The sequence below is a fragment of the Halichoeres trimaculatus genome, unplaced genomic scaffold (assembly GCF_033239565.1).
Source record: "Halichoeres trimaculatus isolate MK-OKI-2021-1 unplaced genomic scaffold, fHalTri1.1 fHalTri1_scaffold_12, whole genome shotgun sequence".
In the NCBI taxonomy this organism is placed as follows: domain Eukaryota; kingdom Metazoa; phylum Chordata; class Actinopteri; order Labriformes; family Labridae; genus Halichoeres; species Halichoeres trimaculatus.
The window spans coordinates 1,168,983-1,188,944 of record NW_027437190.1 but is presented as its reverse complement, the minus strand read 5'-3'; the positions used below and the strand labels follow the sequence as shown (position 1 = coordinate 1,188,944).

Here is a 19,962-nt window from a genome sequence, read left to right as displayed (position 1 = left end):
CTAGAAAATGACTTCTCGTCTCTTCACTTCCTGTTGGACAACACGTACCCCACAAGACCTGTTAGTAGATTACACCTGAGTGCTGCTTCTTCTGTTTAATATGGGCTGAAAACAAACACAGTCACTTGCTGTGCTCCACCTTCCTCCAGTGGTGTGTAGTAATGAGGTGTGCATGCATCTGGTGTGTGACAGAGAAGAAAAAGAGGGAATTATTCATTAGCTCTGTTTTATTTTTCAGCCTCACTCCTGATCCTGGTGTTCAGCAACTCTGGGGCAAATGCAGAATTGCAAATGAGCGAGTGGAAATCAAATTAATTGGCCATCCTCAAAGGCTTCTTGTCAAACTTTGGGCTGACGTGTCAACGATTTCCCCACTCCTCCAACCAGCTCTGCAGTGTTCGGCACAGAGCGGAGTCAACAAAGAAACAGAGCAAAGAGCCCCTCCCTCTGTGTGCCAATTAATAGAGCACTTCAATCAGGGTGAAACTTTCAGTTTACAGCACAATAACTTAGCAAAGCCAGCAGCTGGTACTGTGCACTCTCCCAGTTTTTACAGTCAGTGTTCAGAAGTCAGTGAGCTGCCTTTGGGTCTCAGCTGCTCCAGCAACAGGAACGAGAGGCTTCAGCTGCAGCACACCACCAAGAATATCAAGGTTTGAAGACATGATGACAACCAGGCTTCATTCTGCTGCTATCCAGGGAGGTTCATTTATTGATTTATTTTCATCAAGAAGCCCTGATGGACTCATGTTCTGAGGCAGGCAGACCGGGACTGGACTGGACCAGTCAGGAGCTAAGCGTCATGTCCTCACAGCCTGCTGGAGCTCACCTCCATGCACTGAGCTAAAACACACAGAGCACCAGCTGTATTCTGTGACCCAACATCTGTGCTCACACTCCATCTAGTGCTGAAGTAATGTATCACAGCTCAGAACACTGCTGTGTTTTTCATCACCACCAGCTTTGACACTCTTCATCAAATGAGTAACGCAACACTCAACAACGAATTAAGCCTTAAGACCCTGAAAGCATTTCAGAGGTTCATTCTGTTTATTATCAGAGTTTTATTCACAGTCATCAAAGATAGTGAAAGGAAGCTGATTTAGGTTTCCTGTAAAACACTTAAACATTTTTATTCTGAAAATATGATTCGATTCATCCTTCTCATACGTCCCTGTGAGGAGTTTCTTTGTGATCCCTCCTCTAAATGTATGTCCTAATCCTAATCCACACTTTAAAATGAGATTATCAACACCAATAAATGTTATTCCTACATGCTTCAACTCAGCTTCTCAATCAGAACAGGCAGGGTTGATTTACAGCACATCTAAGTCTCTATGAAAACAACACAATGGCTGACGAAGTTTAGAAGAGAGAAGAGAGGTCTGTGTTTTTCTCTACTGAAAATGATTTCTGTGATTAATTTTGTAGTGATGGTGGACACTGGAGCCTGACTGCCAGACAGAAAAAGGACAAAAGAGCAGAAGAAAGAAAAATGGATAAAGTTGAATTAGGGCTGAGCGATATGGCATTTTATCCATATCTGGATATTTTTAGGCCATGTCAAGATGCACCATATACATCCTGATATTTTGACTTAGCCTTGGGATGTTGCTTTGATGCATACAATTGAACCAGAGTGGCAACTCTCAATGCGTGTATTGATATTTATTAGGATGAATCATATTAATTATGTGTCCATTTTGATGTATGAACACATTGGACCAAAATTTGTTATAAAAAATATCCAAGTAGGAAAAATTCTTATTTTTTCAATGTGGAAACCACAAACATGTGCAGCAATTTATTTTATAACTCAGAATGCAAATATATATTGTAAACGTCAAACACTAATGTACAAATTAAACAAACAATACAGTTAACTATTTGCATTAAAAACAGGACGGGCCATGGACGGGCTTGGCCGCTGCTTAGATCAGTCTGGCTCAAAGAAGCGTCTCTGAAAATCAGCTGAGCCCCGTTAGTGCTCAGAGATAACAACCTGCTCCTCAACACAGCTAAGACCAAGGATCTGATCATCGACTTTCAGAGGACTAAAACACACATTCCACCCCTACACATCAAGGGGGAATGTGTGGAGATGGTAGAGGACTTCCTCTTTCTGGGAGTCCACTCAGAAAAGGACCTGACCTGGACTGTGAACACCTCTGAGCTGCTGAAGAAGGCCCAGCAGAGACTTCACTTCCTGAGGGTGCTCAGGAAGAACAACATCCCCCAGAGACTGCTTGTGTCTTTCTACAGGTGCACCATCGAGAGCATCCTGGTGAACTGTCTGTGCGTGTGGTCCACCAGCTGCACAGTGGCTCTGAGGACGTCACTGCAAAGGATCATCAACACAGCCAAAAACATCACCGACTGCCCTCTCCTCACACTGGAAGAACTGCACCATTCCCGCTGCCTTCGAAAGCCGGGAAAATTAACCCAAGACCCCTCTCACCCCAGACACCACATGTTTAATCTGTTACCATCAGGCAGGCGGTACAGGTCTATCACTACAAGGACAAACTGGTTCAGAGACTGTTTCTACCCAACAGCAGTAAGGGTCCTAAACAAAGGCTGAAATCAATACCTCATTTGCCTTCATATAATTACATAACAATTACCTTATGTCATTAATGTACCTGAACATGGCAGCTATTTTGCACTTTTAACTGTTTTGCACTGACTGAAGGGCTCTTGCAATTTCGTTGCACTGGTTGCAATGACAAATAAAGTTCTATTCTATTCTATTCTATTCTATTCTATTCTATTCTATTCTATTCTATTCTAGTGGAACAAGTTGCTGCTAAGATTAAAGTGGCCGGTTATTCAAGCCACACTTACCGGTGATAGCCCGGCCTATTTTAGCCAGCTTCGTGGAATACCCCCTTGATCATGTGTTGATGGAGTGCGAAAAAGTGAATTAAAAAAATAATAAACAATGCTTAGCTTGGGGTGGGGGGGCAGGTAAAGCCTGGCGGCCTGTCAGGCTTGTAATACACTGGGGGAAACCCTGTACTGTTGTGTAGGAACCATGACACTGCGTGTACCGTGGAACAAAATGTTTTAACCACTCACTATCTTAGCTAACTTTACGGCAGACTGTAGCCAGAAGCTATCAACTTACCTCCAGGCGTTGTGTAAGAGGGAAGTGGTAGCTGGCGCTCGCACTCAGTAAAGTTAGGTCAAACCAACCAATCAAAACTATTCTCTCATCCACCAGCGTAGGCCCCGCCCATTAAGTGCCATAGAATTTGCAAGCAAAACTTCTGAACTTGCAAGCAGAGGTCTGATTTTCAACAGGTTTTCACCTTGAAAGCAAAGAGGACTGATTAATAAGCTAAATGGAAAGAAATATGGTCTTCGTTTTTTGATTTTTTTTTTCCAATTGCAACCTGTTGTATTTTGATGTCAACTTTGTTTTCAATTGCAACCTGTTCTGTTTTAATCTCAACTTTTTCCTAATCAAAATATTGAAATATTGCCCAGCCCTAAGTTGAATGCAACACTCCCAAAATGTTTGTAGCATTTTATCTTTTCAGTTTTCTTTAATCACAGTTCTCTAGCAGTCACATCAAACTGTGACGATGGCTCTTACCAAGTCACGCCTTTGCTTTGGAGATCTTCATTTGATCATTTCTTTTCTTTGATTAAGACAACTTTCTAAGCAGGCAAAGCCACAAAGTGACATGTTTATTTGTCATTACATCCCAATATTGTTTGAAGCAAACTTTGTAAAGACAATATTAAATCACTTATAAAATCACAAGATCACTTAGAAAGTCCTCACAGGCCTTCTTAAGCTTCCTGAAGACATCCAGAGGAAAACAAGCTCTCAGAGAGTCAAATCACACTTTCATTAATTTACAAAAACACACCTATAAATACAGTTGTGCAGTGATATGTGTGTAGAGAGTGTAGAAATTAAAGCATGGTCATCACAGTAGGCACAACAAACTCATACACATGGAGTCACACTGTGGGTCCATGTGTTTAGTGTGTTCAAAGACAGGGTCTGAAATGTCCAGGTACTGACATAAAAACCATCAGGAGACAGAGTTACTGTGGTCAGAGAACAGAGCGGTATGTGCACGCAAACATCAGCCACACCGCACAAGCATCCTCAGGATAAACAAACACCCGAACACGAACCGCTAGTCTCACATGGTCACCATGACAACACACGATCTCCTCACAGAACGGGGACCTGTGCAGAGAGTACAAAGAGACAGAACAGGTCTTTAATGAATCAATGAGGAGATGCGGCCTGAAGGACTACCTGAGTCCATGTTAAATAGTTCTAATCTTAAATTCAGCAGTTCAGTTCTCTGGTTTCTTTGGGTCCTCAGTTAGGGGATTAGCTTCATCAACAAGTTTCTTTCTAACAAATCACAAACCAAAGTCAGGGCGAAGAGCCAGGTTAGTGTATTCATTAAAGTAACCCCCAAAGCTTAATGCCTACGAAAAGGTCGTACAGAATACTAAAGCACACTCCAGAAACCATGTTCCTACCAAAGTAGACGCTCTGCCCGGCGTCTCACCTGAGGCATGTGCCAAACACTCTGCGTGCGTTGAGGTGCAGGAAGTGGATGGGGAAGCCTTTGAAAGTGTGTCCATCTGGCACCGCCCTCCTCACGGCATCCTGGAACTCCTCATTACCACAGGAAACACCAGTGCAGCGCTCCAACTCATAGGCCAAAAGAGCAGAGGACAACAGGTAGGACAGATGATCATCCCAGACTGTCCCCAGCCCTAGGTCCTGGAAAGATGAGACAGTGCTAAGTGGTCTGTTTTCTGTGCCCATGTACACTTTCAACCTTCTCTGACACCTGCTGCTTCATTAAAACACAGTTAGCTTAATAGACTGTAAGCTTTGACTGACTGTAAGTTTAAAAGACTGTAAGCTCTGACAGACTGTAAGTTTAAAAGACTGTAAGCTCTGACAGACTGTAAGTTTAAAAGACTGTAAGCTCTGACAGACTGTTAGCTTAAAAGACTGTTAGCTCTGACAGACTGTTAGCTTAAAAGACTGTAAGCTCTGACGGACTGTTAGCTTAAAAGACTGTAAGCTCTGACAGACTGTAAGTTTAAAAGACTGTAAGCTCTGAGAGACTGTAAGTTTAAAAGACTGTAAGCTCTGACAGACTGTTAGCTTAAAAGACTGTTAGCTCTGACAGACTGTGAGCTCTTACAGACTGTCAGTTTAAGAGACTGTAAGCTCTGACAGACTGTAAGCTCTGACGGACTGTTAGCTCTGACTGACTGTAAGTTTAAAAGACTGTAAGCTCTGACAGACTGTAAGCTCTGACAGACTGTTAGCTTAAAAGAATGTTAGCTCTGACTGACTGTAAGCTCTGACAGACTGTTAGCTCTGACAGACTGATAGCTTAAAAGACTGTAAGCTCTGACGGACAGTTAGCTTAAAAGACTGTAAGCTGTGACAGACTGTTAGCTCTGACAGACTGTTAGTTTAAAAGACTGTAAGCTCTAACAGACTGTTAGCTTAAAAGACTGTTAGCTTAATAGATTGTAAGCCCTGACAAACTGTAAAGTCTGATGGACTGTAAGCTCTTAGACTGTTAGTTAAAAAGACTGTTAGCTTAAAAAGGCTGTTATCTTAATAGACTGTTAGTTTAAAAGACTGTTAGCTTTGACAGACTGTTTGCTCTGACAGTCTCTAAGCTCTGACATATTGTAAGCTCCTACAGAATGTTTGCTCTGACAGACTTAGCTCCAACACAATGTTAGCACTGACAGAATGTCAGCTCTGACAGACTGTTAGTTCTGACAGACTTAGCTCCAACACAATGTTGCCTCTGACAGAATGTTAGCTCTCACAGACTTTTAGTCTAATAGACTGTAAGCTCTGACAGACTGTAAGCTCTGATAGATTGAAAGCTCCTACAGAATGTTAGTTTTGACAGATAGTAAGCTCCTACAGAATGTTAGCTCTGACAGACTGTGTGCTCTGACAGTCTCTAAGCTCTGACAGACTGTTTGCTCTGATAGACTTAGCTCCAACACAATGTTAGCGCGGACAGAATGTCAGCTCTGACAGACTGTTAGTTCTGACAGACTTAGCTCCAACACAATGTTGCCTCTGACAGAATGTCAGCTCTGACAGACTTTTAGTTCTGACAGACTTAGCTCCAACACAATGTTAGCTCTGAAAGACTGTAAGCTCTGACAGACTGTTAGTCTAATAGACTGTAAGCTCTGACAGACTGTTAGCTCTGATAGACTGTTAGTTTCAAAACTTTAAGCTCTAACAGACTGTTAGCTTAATAGACTGTAAGCTCTGACAGACCGTTAGCTTAATAGACTGTAAGCTCTGACAAACTGTTAGCTCAATAGACTGTAAGCTCTGACATACTGTTAGCTCAATAGACTGTAAGCTCTGACAGACTGTTAGCTTAATAGACTGTTAGCTCTGACAGAGTGTTAGCTTTAAAGACTGGTAGCTCTGAAAAAATTGTTAAGTCTGACGGACTGTTAGCTCCTACAGACTGTTAGTTAAAAAGACTCCTAGCTTTGAAAGGCTGTTAGCTCAATAGACTGTTAGTTTAAAGGACTGTTAGCTTTGACAGACTCTTAGCTCTGACAGACTGTTAGCTCTTACAGACTGTAATTTTAAAAGATTGTAAGCTCTGACAGACTGTAAGCTCTGACAGACTGTTAGTTTAAAAGACTGTAAGCTCTGACAGACTGTTAACTCTTACAGACTGTAAGCTCTTACAGACTGTAATTTTAAAAGATTGTAAGCTCTGACAGACTGTAAGCTCTGACAGACTGTTAGTTTAAAAGACTGTAAGCTCTGACAGACTGTTAGCTCTTACAGACTGTAAGTTTAAAAGACTGTTAGTTTAAAAGACTGTTAGCTCTGACACACTGTTAGCTTAACAGACTATAAGGTCCAACAGACTGTTAGCCTCATAGACTGTAAGCCCTGACAAACTGTAAAGTCTGATGGACTGTAAGCTCTTATGGTGCGGCCACACCAAACGCGAATTAGTTGTGCGATTACATACAAAGTCAATGCAAAGACGCGCTTAGCCGCTGATTCGCCTCGGGCGGCGCAATTCGCGCGTTTGGCGCAATTCGCGCGTTTGGCGCGGCGCGTTTGGAGCGTTCACGCATTTGGGCGGTAGACGCGAATTCGCTCGAGTTCAAAATATTCCCCCACGACGTCGTTGTTTTGACGACGTTGGGGGGGAACTGCCACCTGCTCCGGCTCCAACTCCGCCGGAGGATGGAGGAGAAAACAATCTATGTGGTGTGTCATTATTCAGAGTTATACGATACGACGTGTGTACTCTACAGAGACGGGAAAAACAGGAGCAGGCTTGGTTGAAAGTCTCTGAGGAGACAGGTTTTGAATGTAAGTTCTGAAAACATTCGTTCCTAGCTGGATCTGCCTGCACGGGTCATCACTGAGTCCGACTGTGTTTTCCTCAGCGGAGTTTTAAGCCTGATAGAGAGGAGGAAAGAGTGGGGCAGGGGCAGAGCCAGGGAAAAGATGGAAGTTCTCTGTGCTCCTCTCTTTCCTCCACCCCTTCATTATCCCCAGGGAGACCTCTGGGAACATGGGTCGGGGTTCGGGTGGTCGGGGGTACGGGGGGTCGGAGGTTCGGGGGATCGGGGATGAGATCGCAGGGAACAGCCAAGCAGGGCTGGTGGATTACAAGGGAGAGGCAGCAGGCATTGATTGTGATCTCCAAAGCTTTCACACACTCTCCTGTCATGCTTTTGAAACCACAGCTCATTGTTTTTCAGATGCTCTTTTGGACTTTCGGTCTTTAAATGAACGAGCTCTCTACTCCGCATGCGCAGTACCGCGAATTCGCGTGTTCGCGCCTCAGCTTGTCAAAAAAGTCCAGCGGCGAGACTCGGGCGTTCACGCGGCGCGTGACAGGCCATTCGCGCAAGTAAATTCGTGTGTTCGCGTTTGGTGTGGCCGCGGCATAAGACTGTTAGTTAAAAAGACTGTTAGCTTAAAAAGGCTGTTATCTTAATAGACTGTTAGTTTAAAAGACTGTTAGCTTTGACAGACTGTTTGCTCTGACAGTCTCTAAGCTCTGACAAATTGTAAGCTCCTACAGAATGTTTGCTCTGACAGACTTAGCTCCAACACAATGTTAGCACTGACAGAATGTCAGCTCTGACAGACTGTTAGTTCTGACAGACTTAGCTCCAACACAATGTTGTCTCTGACAGAATGTTAGCTCTCACAGACTTTTAGTCTAATAGACTGTAAACTCTGACAGACTGTTAGCTCTGACATATTGTAAGCTCCTACAGAATGTTTGCTCTGGCAGATAGTAAGCTCCTACAGAATGTTAGCTCTGACAGACTGATAGCTTAAAAGACTGTAAGCTCTGACGGACAGTTAGCTTAAAAGACTGTAAGCTGTGACAGACTGTTAGCTCTGACAGACTGTTAGTTCTGACAGACTGTTGGTTCTGACAGACGTAGCTCCAACACAATGTTGCCTCTGACAGAATGTTAGCTCTCACAGACTTTTAGTCTAATAGACTGTAAACTCTGACAGACTGTTAGATCTGATAGATTGTAAGCTCCTACAGAATGTTAGCTCTGACAGATAGTAAGCTCCTACAGAATGTTAGCTCTGACAGACTGATAGCTCTGACATAATGTAAGCTCCTACAGAATGTTAGTTCTGACAGACTTAGCTCCAACACAATGTTAGCTCTGAAAGACTGTATATCTAATAGACTGTAAGCTCTGACAGACTGTTAGCTTAATAGACTGTAAGCTCTGACAGACTGTTAGCCTTGATAGACTGTTAGTTTTAAAGACTGTACGCTCTAACAGACTGCTAGCTTATTAGACTGTAAGCTCTGACAGACTGTTAGCTTAAAGGACTGTAAGCTCTGACTGAGTGTTAGCTTAATAGACTGTAAGCTCTGACAGACTGTTAGCTTAATAGACTGTAAGCTCTGACAGACTCTAAGCTCTGACATATTGTAAGCTCCTACAGAATGTTTGCTCTGACAGACTTAGCTCCAACACAATGTTAGCGCGGACAGAATGTCAGCTCTGACAGACTGTTAGTTCTGACAGACTTAGCTCCAACACAATGTTGCCTCTGACAGAATGTCAGCTCTGACAGACTTTTAGTTCTGACAGACTTAGCTCCAACACAATGTTGCCTCTGACAGAATATTAGCTCTCACAGACTTTTAGTCTAATAGACTGTGAGCTCTGACACATTGTAAGCTCCTACATAATGTTAGCTCTGACAGATTGTAAGCTCCTACAGAATGTTAGCTCTGACTGATTTTAAGCTACTACAGAATGTTAGCTCTGACAGATTGTAAGCTCCTACAGAATGTTAGCTCTGACTGATTGTAAGCTCCTACAGAATGTTAGCTCTGACAGATTGTAAGCTCTGACAGACTGATAGCTCTGACAGATTGTAAGCTCCTACATAAGGTTAGCTCTGACAGATTGTAAGCTCCTACAGAATGTTAGCTCTGACAGATTGTAAGCTCCTACAGAATGTTAGCTCTGACTGATTGTAAGCTCCTACAGAATGTTAGCTCTGACAGCCTGTTAGCCAACAATTTTTTATACTGTTGATTATGTTGCAACATCTTTGTAGTTTTTAGCAAATTTTTTGGCTAATTTTCTTGTTCTATTTGCAGATTTGATTCACTTGTTACAAGCAACTCAGACCTCATTCTTGTCTTTAAATTTTTTGAAACAAGACATCTTTCTGGACTGATTAGTTTGAAGTGGCTCATATTTAAGGTAATAGGACAATTTTTACTTGAAAGAAGACAAAGAATAGTGGTAAGATTTTACTTTTTTTGAAGTGCAGGACTTCAGGACCTTTCTGAATCAGGGGATACCAGCGGCTCATTTTGTGTTTCTCATTTTCTGTAATTTTCACAAGTTCACTTTTTTGATTGTTGTTTTCTCAGCCAGGGGACAAGACAACCATGTTTAATTCAGAGATGAAAAACTTTGAACGACTCCTTTAAGGTACCTGAATGTATCCAGCCCTGCCTTACCTTCCTTTGCTCTGACACCAGGAAGCGCAGCTCCAGCTCCAGCTTGTTACTGGCTGCATCGGGGTCCAGAGACCGGGCACGTAGTGGAGGCAGGGGGGGCAGAGAGGTAGTAGATCCCAAGCTGCAGACAGATTTCAGAGCCTCCTCGCTCATTGCCTTCCAGCGAGACTGATTCTGAGGGGAGGAGGAAGAAAGAGAGTACAGATATTTCATAAATTCTTTGTTCTGGTCAAAACTTTTCCAGAGGTATGATGACCTGGTTTAAGGAGCCATGATGGTACAGGAGGAGACTCTAATTTTTAGAATTGTTTGAAGTAGTTTTAATACTGACAAACACTGAATCAGAAGCCCACTGCTCTCTGCCCTCTGCCCCAGCTTTAGTTTGGATTAAGCATTTGATTAGAAATCTGCAGGGAAGATTGATGATACAGTGTGACTGAAGTTCTGCACGTTTCAAAGGTTTTCCCCAAACCCAAAGATCAACTGCTGTCAGCATTCGCTGCCTTTGAAAAGAAGTCGTTCTCTTATAACCTGAAAACACAGGAACATTTGATTGGGGTGGTTTTCATCCACTCTGTGGCAGTGTGGATGGGGCACTCGTCTCACCTGGAGGTCAAACACACAGAGCTCCACAGAATCTGAGGATTGGCAGTTGGCCAGGAAGGTCTGGTGGTTAAAGATGCAGCCCACAGTCCGGTAGGGGGAGGAATGTTTGGGCTGGGGGGCCAAAGGTGGTGCGTCGGGGTCTACGGCCCAGTGCAGGTATCTGATCATATAGAACAGTGAGGCCAGTTAGTGTCATTACAAACAGGCCATTAAACCTGTTACAGTGTATTTTCACACCTTGTTGGGGAGAGGAAGGCACAAACAAAAAGTGATAAAGATTATCAGAAAAAGATTCAGCTCATAGCTGTGAAGTTGGAAAAGGGATTTACACTGAATAAAAGGATCTTACAATAATTCTGACAGCCCTCATTTCAGCAAGTTCATTGAAAGATAAAAATAATGCCCTGATTACTTGTACAGAGAAACCTGCCGATGGGATAAGAAAGTACGGTTTCTTTTTCTGGACTGGACTGAATGGTGGATGTGGCTCATTGTAGGTCTAGTATGACCACTTAAGCTTTAAATAAGACATTTATACTTGCATGGATCTTACTTTTCCCTAATGTACCACATGTAAAAAACTAAAAACTAAGATCATACTGTTCTGAACAAAACTAACTTATTTATCTGGATCATAACCAAAATGCATTGACGAGTTCTTCAGACATGGTAACCATGTCATGATGACTGTAAGGAATTCAGACTTCCAAATCTGACAAACCAGATTCTTCAAAAGGAAAAAGCTTAGAGACTCTGAGGCAGTGTTTGGTTTCACTCATACTCATAGTGTTTCAGTGAAGAGAAGATTAAGAGAGACCATTTTTAGAAACTGAACACACACACACAGTCCATCCACCCATCTGTCACACACACTCACACACTCATGCCTACGGGCATACGGGTAACAAACGAATAATACTTAAAAACAGATGATGTGTTAAAAAGTTTCCTTACAGTCAGAGCCACTCACATGAAATGCATAAACACTGGAGATAAAAAGATAACAGACCTGCGTGCTGTCAGACTTTCCCAGAAAGTGATACTCCCATCAGTCCCACGGGTCAGGACCCAGGTGTGAGGGGCACCTTTGTGTTTGGTCCCCACACATACATACGCATCCAGGCCAAAGCCAAGCAAGAGGCTGCACAGCAGGGTGGCATGGTCCTCACAGTCCCCCTGAGAGGGATCCACAATTTGCCAGTGATGAGTTCAAGAACATCAGAGATGTGAAATGTGGAGCTAAGAAAAGAAACAGCCTACTGTGATGGGTGTTTTATTGCGTGGTAACCCTTCACTCTTAAAGAGGACTTGGCTCTAACCTGGGGTTAACCACACTTTGAACAGTGACATCTCTTTTTCATTCTTTTCAATCAAAACGTGTTTTTTTCCTGAATTATTACAGTTTAAAGCAGTTTCTCCTACTCTACTCTCACTTCCTCCAGATGTCTCTTTAAAAGACTGTCACAGATTGGTTTTTCACTCTGTGACTGCTTGGAGTGAAACCATGACGTATATTTAGACAGATCTAATGCGTTTTATGCTGTCGTCTTCTTGTTGAACCATCACATCACCGGCCTGTTTAAAGAGGTATCCTGTTCTTAGAGCTCTGTAAGCTTTTCTCAGAAATGTTGAACACACAGAAGAAAGCCTGCAGGAGAGGAAATAAGCTCTCTCCTCTTTCACCCGTACAACTTTTCCAGTAAAGAGGCCGGGCTGAACAGGCGACTGGTGCTGTTGCTGAGCGCTGGCTCAGGCTTAAGGCGAGTCAGAATGATAGATGAGTGAAGAAGTGCTAATATGGACGGCAGCTTCGGAACAGGCTGGGGACTGATGAGGCTAGATTAATTTCCCTGGAATGAAACTCATAAATCACTGCTGACAAGGGCCACTTTGTGAGAGTTGTGTTGTGTCTGTCTTGTCAGACGCTCAGATAAGAGTGGCAAGGAACATTTATCCTGTGGTGGTCTGGGAAATTCCCAGCTATCTGTCGGAGAGATGAAAATGCATCAGTCGGCCGACTCTGTGGAAATCCTTCTTTCTCAGAAACCACACTGAGAGCAGTGATCACAGAGGAGAAAACATAAACAGTGCTAAAGCCAGCCCGCTGCATGCTGTCTGACCAATGGAACCAAAGTCACAACATAGATCTGTGATATTCAGAACATGCATCACAGCCAGAGGGCCCAGTCCAAGTCCACTTAAAGGTTCTCTTTGAAAAACCTCAGCCTCCCCCCGTGTGGGATAGATGTCACTCTTGCCAAGACATGCATTTGCTTGAAGCAAATAATTGAAGAGCAGATCTTCTTTTCACAACACTTCTTTTCTTTGTTCAAGACAACATCTTCCAGAATGCAAAGGGACAGGTCATTTATTTGATGTTGTGTAGAGCTGATGTTTGAAATGTGACAATGATCAAACCTTGTAAACTCAGTTTGTGGTTTAGTGAACTGAAGGTGAGCAGGCTATTTATACTCTCAGATAGGCTTTACACCGATCATATCGGCTATATCGGATCGGCCGATATTTGGCATTTTTTGTAATGATCGGGATCGGGCGTCATGCCATAAACCACCGATCAATCAATGACGTCATGGTCGTGTTTAATCTGTCTCATTTACTCCAAACTAGTTTCACAGCATCAACATGTTTATTTGTTTGTATCCGAGAGCAAATGATTAATGATTAAAAAATGATTAAAAATTTCGTGGATGTATATGAATGTTTTGAGGCAACTTCATTCTATTTGCACTAGGGCTGCTCATCGATAACCACTTCTAATTTGGAACCGGGTCCGCAGTTAACCAATTCCTTGGAATTGCTAGTAAAACTCCATTTCGGTTCCCCTATCGATTCCTCCCGGGGTGTGCTACACAGCAAACGAACGCACCCCACGAGCAATGCACAGGGACGTCGTTCCATGTGCTTTTTGTTGTTGCTGCTAGACCTCTCAGTTGCAGAGATCACCGGCTCGTGCTAAACGCTCCAAGGTGTGGCTATATTTCACCAAAAAAAGACGATGCAGGAATTAGGCTTGTAGTTCTCGAGACCAGTCTTGGTCTCATGACCACTTTTTCGTGGTCTCTGTCTTGTCACGGCCTCGACAGTCTTTGGTCTCGGTCTTGTCTTGGTCTCGGGGTCTCCCGTTCCCGATGGGTCTCGGACTGACATGTCGGTCTTGGAGGGATTAGAAGCCAACGATATGTCCAGGCACACTGCTGGCTTTGTAGAGCACAACTTTCTACAATGGCTTTTATTATTTGTAACTCCCTCTAATCCACGAGTTGAACCCTCTGTTCAGCATAAATCTATCTTTTGATGAGCGAAGCAACATACCTGCAGAGAGATTTGCGATGACATGCAGGGGTGTGTCCACATATTTTTGAGAATTGATAAGAGAATTGATAAGGAATTGGATCGATAAGCAGGGATTGATAAGGCATTGGAATAGTTACAACCTTGTCAATACACAGCCCTAATTTGCACTAGAGTTACAGTCTGTGACTGTTAATTTAATTGATATGCTGCAGTATGTTTGAGGCAGCATTACTGTCCTTAATTTGCAGTATTTACTTGTTACAGGAAAGTAATTAATTACAATAAAGTAATTTAATTACTTTACGTTGGGCTAATTATTTTTGTCTTCGGTTATATTTTTGATTGTCCAGACTGAACTTAACTGAACTTGTCAGTCCTTTAATGCCCTCCAGAGGTCATTGATGTTTAACCCATGTATCTCAGTCAGATTGGGGCATGGCAAGACTGATACTCAGGAAACAGCTCATAAGTATATATGTACATAAACAAGTAGTTTAAATATTGCTCCTCACGTGATCGGATCGTGATCGGTTATCGGTTTATTTATACTCACTGATCGGTGATCGGCCCAAAAATTGTGATCGTGTAAAGCCTACTCACAGACACGTCAGACGTTTTTGTCTGAATGTTAAACCTCAGTTTACTTTGGCCTGTCTTTCTACTGTCAGTAGGATTATAAGAAGACTACTGACATCGAGGTGATGCCAACTCCAATCTAGAGGCCTTTTTTATATGCACCTATAAATGATGACAACCTGTTTGGTATTACTGACTGTATGTCTTGATGAGCTGCATCTCTGACAGATGTATGACTCATCATATTTGAGCAGGATGAATGGAGCGCACATCTTCACAGGAGTTGTGGTCTGACCACCTGGAAACCTGCCACAGTGCTTTTCTTGTACAGTAAGTGCACTGTCATCTGAAAAATGAGTCAATTTCTTGGGAAGCTCTCAAGAGAAGAATCAGCTCTTCTTACCTTCCCTCTACTCAGGAAAGCCATTAATGTGCACCACTGCTCCTGCTTGTTTCCTCCCCCCACCACCGGGGCCCTCTCGTGGGCCAGCAGGCTGACAAAGCGGGCTGCCTGTCGAGGGCTCTCCAGCAGTCGGCCTGCCCGGAGGACGTGTACGTAGGAACACACCGGCCTGTTGATGCCGTTCTCATCCTGCAGAGCAGCATGAAGACTTTCTCAGTCTCTGTAAAACCAATTATCTTCCAGTGAGACCATCTGAATCATACACAGCTCTTAACACCTGCAAACAAACCTGTGCAAAGATCTTGACCATTTTGGATTGATGTGCTGGGTGTATCTCCAGAAACTCTCTCCACCACTGTTTGGCATAAACTAAAAACAGTCTCTCCTTCTCTGCCGACTTCTGCCTCTCCAGTGATTGCTGAGGAGGAAACAGAGGGACGTCAGGTCTTCATCACATAGCTTCAATGGTTCTTTGGTCAAAGCTGGCTTTGTATCAGCTCTGAGTCAGAACCACTTTATGAATCCTGCTGGAATGACTCACTGTTGGTTAAAGGCTATCCTCTACTCATTCATAAAGCAGCAGGTTAAAAAGCAGAGGGATGAACAGACAGAGAGGAAGAGACTTCAGATGCTGACCTGAGTGCTGATGATGTCACTGCTCAGAGTCTCTGTGAGAGGAGGAAAGAGCTCCAGGCTGACCGTCAAAAGACCAGCTGGGACTTTACATTCACTCCCTGAGGACAGACAGACAGACAGACAGACAGACAGACAGACAGACAGACAGACAGACAGACAGACAGACAGACAGGCAGGCAGACAGATGGACAGACATGCAGACAGATAGGCAGGTGGACAGACAGGCAGGCAGGCAGGCAGGCAGGCAGACAGACAGGCAGGCAGGCAGGCAGACAGACAGACGGACAGACATGCAGACAGATAGGCAGGTGGACAGACAGGCAGGCAGGCAGGCAGGCAGGCAGACAGACAGGCAGGCAGGCAGGCAGACAGACAGACGGACAGACATGCAGACAGACAGGCAGGTGGACAGACAGGCAGGCAGACAGGCAGACAGACAGACAGGCAGGCAGGCAGACAGACAGACAGACAGGCAGGCAGACAGACAGGCAGACAGACACACAGACAGGCAGACAGACAGACAGGCAGACAGACAGACACACACACAGACAGGCAGACAGACAGACAGGCAGGCAGGCAGACAGACAGACAGACACACAGACAGGCAGGCAGACAGACAGGCAGGCAGGCGGACAGACAGACGGACAGACATTCAGACAGACAGGCAGGTGGACAGACAGGCAGGCAGACAGACAGTCAGGCAGGCAGGCAGGCAGGCAGGCAGACAGACAGACAGACAGGCAGACAGACAGGCAGGCAGGCAGGCAGGCAGACAGACAGACAGACAGACAGACAGACATATAGACACAAAGACAGACAGACAGACAGACAGGCAGGCAGGCGGACACACATATAGACACAAAGACAGACAGAAGAACATCAGTCAAGCTGTGAAGGGAGAGGTGTTTTACAAATATCTACACACTCACAGGCAACTTTTTGAGACACCTGTTCAACTGCCTGTTGACCCAAATATTAAGATAAGGAAGCTCAGACTTCAATCCATATGGGCTCACCAAAACTGCACCATGGAAGTCTGAAAACTATTGTATGGTCTGATGGGTCTGGATTTCTGCTCCACATTCAGATGGTGGGCTCAGGACTTAGAGGAAACAACATCAAGCATGGATCCATCCTGCCTTGAATCAACACCTCAACAATGAGGGGGGTCCAATCTAATAAAAGGACTGGTGATTGTGAAGTCCTAAATTACAGTTGTTACAGAGTTTACATAGTAAAAGAACCAAAGGATAAACGTCTTCTTCTTTATATAAATGATGTGTTTGCCATGTTCCTTCAGCTTTTCTCCCTGGATGATATAAAACTCAAGTTGAGATAAACAGAAGTTCACTGCAGGACAGTTTCTTAGACTAGTTGCTTCAGCAGTACAAAATAAATGCAGCAGTATATTTGGTACTACAAAAGAAAGTAAAGGTAAATCAGTGGGAGTTTGTATTTATATTTAATTAGATAAATGATTCACTGAACACTGTCAGGTGTGCAATTAGTGCAAAAGAATCACACTTTCTCACCAACCCCCATCAGCTCCATGGCAAAACAGGTCTTCCCATTGGGTGAACTAAGGATGGTTCTACAGTCCAGGAAGTGGGAAGAGACCAACGTTGTCTCACTGGAGGTGTCCGTCTTAACAAGCACTAAGTGAACCGGGTCACACATTGACAGCATGGTTGTTTCATCAGCCATCGTACCGCTCTTTCCTGCAGGGCAAAGATTGCTGTGGTTACAGAATCAAAACCTCAGAAGAAGTAATGAACACAGAAACACGAAACAACAGCAACATGAGCCTAACATCATGGGATCAGCATCATTTATACATACATACCTGCCCCCTCTTTGTGGACCTCTAAAAGGAAGCCTTCTTTCAGGTCCGGTTCACAGCTACAGGGAACTGGCTTTGACTGAAACCTCTGGTTGCGGAAGTGAATGTAGAGTGTAAATGTAGAACACTCCTGCCCAGGTAACGGCTCCTGCTCCTGGAGGTGCTCCAAAAAGGCTTTGCCACCAAGTATTTGAAGATAGAGGTACCGCCTTGATGGGTCAACATTGGCTGAAGGATAAAAGAACATCTACGCTGTTCAAACATCCAAGAGGACATCTCTAATGACAGAAAACAGGTTTCTGTTCTGAAACTGAGCTTACTTTTCCTCAGGTGAGAGACATTCTTGTCAAGTCTTGGTGGAGATCCTGTCTCTGCAACTGTATGTTTGCCAGTATTGCTGAAGTGTAGCTCCTTCATCACATCGTCAATGATGCCTCTGTGTTGTAGTGCATTTAGGAAATCCACCTCTGAAAGAGGTGGGTATTTTCCTTTTCCTTGGTCATCCCTCGTGGTCTCTGCCAGAACCTCTCGGATTTTACCGTGGATATCCATCTGACGATCACAGAAAGGTGTGCGCTCAACAAATCTGAATATATCTCAATTCTACAGAAAACCAATACATTGCAATGCCCATTAAACTCACACATTTGTGTTAACAGTGATGTTTAAAATCTGTGTGCAATGACCACCAAGAGAGTTATCTTCAAGTAATTAGTAATAAAAAATAAAAAGTGCTTCCCTTCACCAAAGGTGGATTTAAAAGATAATTCAAATTAAACATGTGTCTTTTAAGTTAATTCAGCTTTTAGCTGACTTAATAATGGTTAATAAAGCATATGTTACATTGAACATAATTATCATAGAATATTCAATCATTTAGCTTCAAGTATCATCTTGATATGTCAGGTGGCTTCATTCTGACAGCCTAATATTGGCACAGTGAATCCGTTTTAGTCTAACTAAAAAGGCTGCCATGCTCTTTATATTATTGTCTGATTCCTGGGAGAAAACAACCAAACAGACGTTAACCATCACAAATGAACCTGCCGATGTGATCTCAGACAATGTTAAAGTATCTCTCTGAGGGGATATAAACTGTGAGAGCAGGTACTGAGGGCACAGAGTTTGTGTGCTGGTTTGAAGCTGCTCACCTTCAGCAGGTGGTCGTGAATGATCCGCTTCAGCTCTGAAGCTTTCTCTGGAGGCACACACATGTCCGGACGGTGGAAAAGCAGCACCGGTACTGAAGGCTGTTAACAGCTCCGACCCACACCCGTCGTTGTTTCGTTGAGCAGTATTTGTTTCATCTGAACGTTTGGCGGCTGAATGAAAAAGGTTTTTGACACTTGGACTGAATAATATGTATGTTTGACAGCACAGCACTGACAACAACTGTTGTTATCAGCCGGTTTGAGCTGTGGCGGAGGAGCAGGCGGGAACTTGTCTCTCCTGCTGCCTGTGACAATGTGTGGCCCAGTCTGAGGTGCTAAACAAAGACCCGTCAGAGAGGACAGGTATTTACTGATAATCTGTAGACTCGGAATCTTCATTGAATTATGTCGTTGCTTTATATAAAAAGAATCTCGGAAAATAAAATTGTTTTGTTCTGTTTTTCAATCGGGACGTTTTAACGGTTACTACGTGACGTCACGATCTGCGACCGCCACCAACGGACCGTTTTGTAGTCCAAATGTCGTTCAATATTTTTTTTTTTTTTTTTAGTTTTCAATGATAAAGTCTATGGTATTTCTCTCTTTACTTTAAAGAGAAAAAGTCATCATATTTTTATGGTGGCATGAAGGGAACTATGGACCAAGCTACGACCAAGATACGTTTTATCAGTCTGTTACCTGGGTATAAAAGACACACGCAGAAACAAGAAATCAAGCGGTTTTTCCGTCTTTCCGTTTGGTGCAAAAAAAAAAAGGGAAACGGCTCGTTTTTTCGTTTATGTGTTTTGCGCAATAAAGCAAGAAACGGCCCGTTTTTTATTTTTTTGTTTTCACAAAAAAAATGAAAACTCCACTTCATATTTCATTTCGTTGGTGGGCGGGGCTTTGAAGCCCGACAATGCTGTGCCCTATACAATAACTCTCTGGCAGGAATGAAGAACCGGACTTTCAGTGCATTGCCTGCATTTATTCCAAATCAACACAAATGGTGAACACAGTACACACACACACACACACACACACACACACACACACACACACACACACACACACACACACATATATATATATATATATATATATATATATATATATATATATATATATATATATATATATATACATACACACATCTATCTATAAAAACTGAAAAATAAACTATAAATATTTGACAACACTGATTGGGCTAGAATTTTCGCTGAATAAATGTCACTATGCTTTAGTAACTACCTAGTGTACGGGCTGTTAAGCTTGCTTATTTCACAAAGGTCATCTCTGAAAGAAGTATTAACGCTCATGAATCGCATAAGTTTCGTGTAACAGAGTATGTTATTCACCAATAAAAAATAAACTTATAATGCCTACTATAAGTTGCATACA

At 43.2% G+C, this 19,962-nt stretch overlaps 1 protein-coding gene across 1 annotated transcript; it reads right to left on the bottom strand.

Annotated features, from left to right (window-relative positions):
- Nucleotides 1-1,118: 1,118 nt before the first annotated feature.
- On the bottom strand, nucleotides 1,119-19,021 carry cep76 (centrosomal protein 76). Its single transcript, XM_074684234.1, has 12 exons — nucleotides 18,562-19,021; nucleotides 17,731-17,962; nucleotides 17,414-17,638; nucleotides 17,103-17,288; nucleotides 15,571-15,668; nucleotides 15,224-15,352; nucleotides 14,935-15,123; nucleotides 11,650-11,816; nucleotides 10,641-10,800; nucleotides 10,035-10,208; nucleotides 4,542-4,759; nucleotides 1,119-4,207 (listed from the first exon to the last, which is right to left on the bottom strand). Exons 1-12 carry the CDS (start codon nucleotides 18,622-18,624, stop codon nucleotides 4,069-4,071), a joined length of 1,980 nt encoding a protein of 659 aa, XP_074540335.1. The 5' UTR covers nucleotides 18,625-19,021; the 3' UTR covers nucleotides 1,119-4,068.
- Nucleotides 19,022-19,962: the final 941 nt, after the last annotated feature.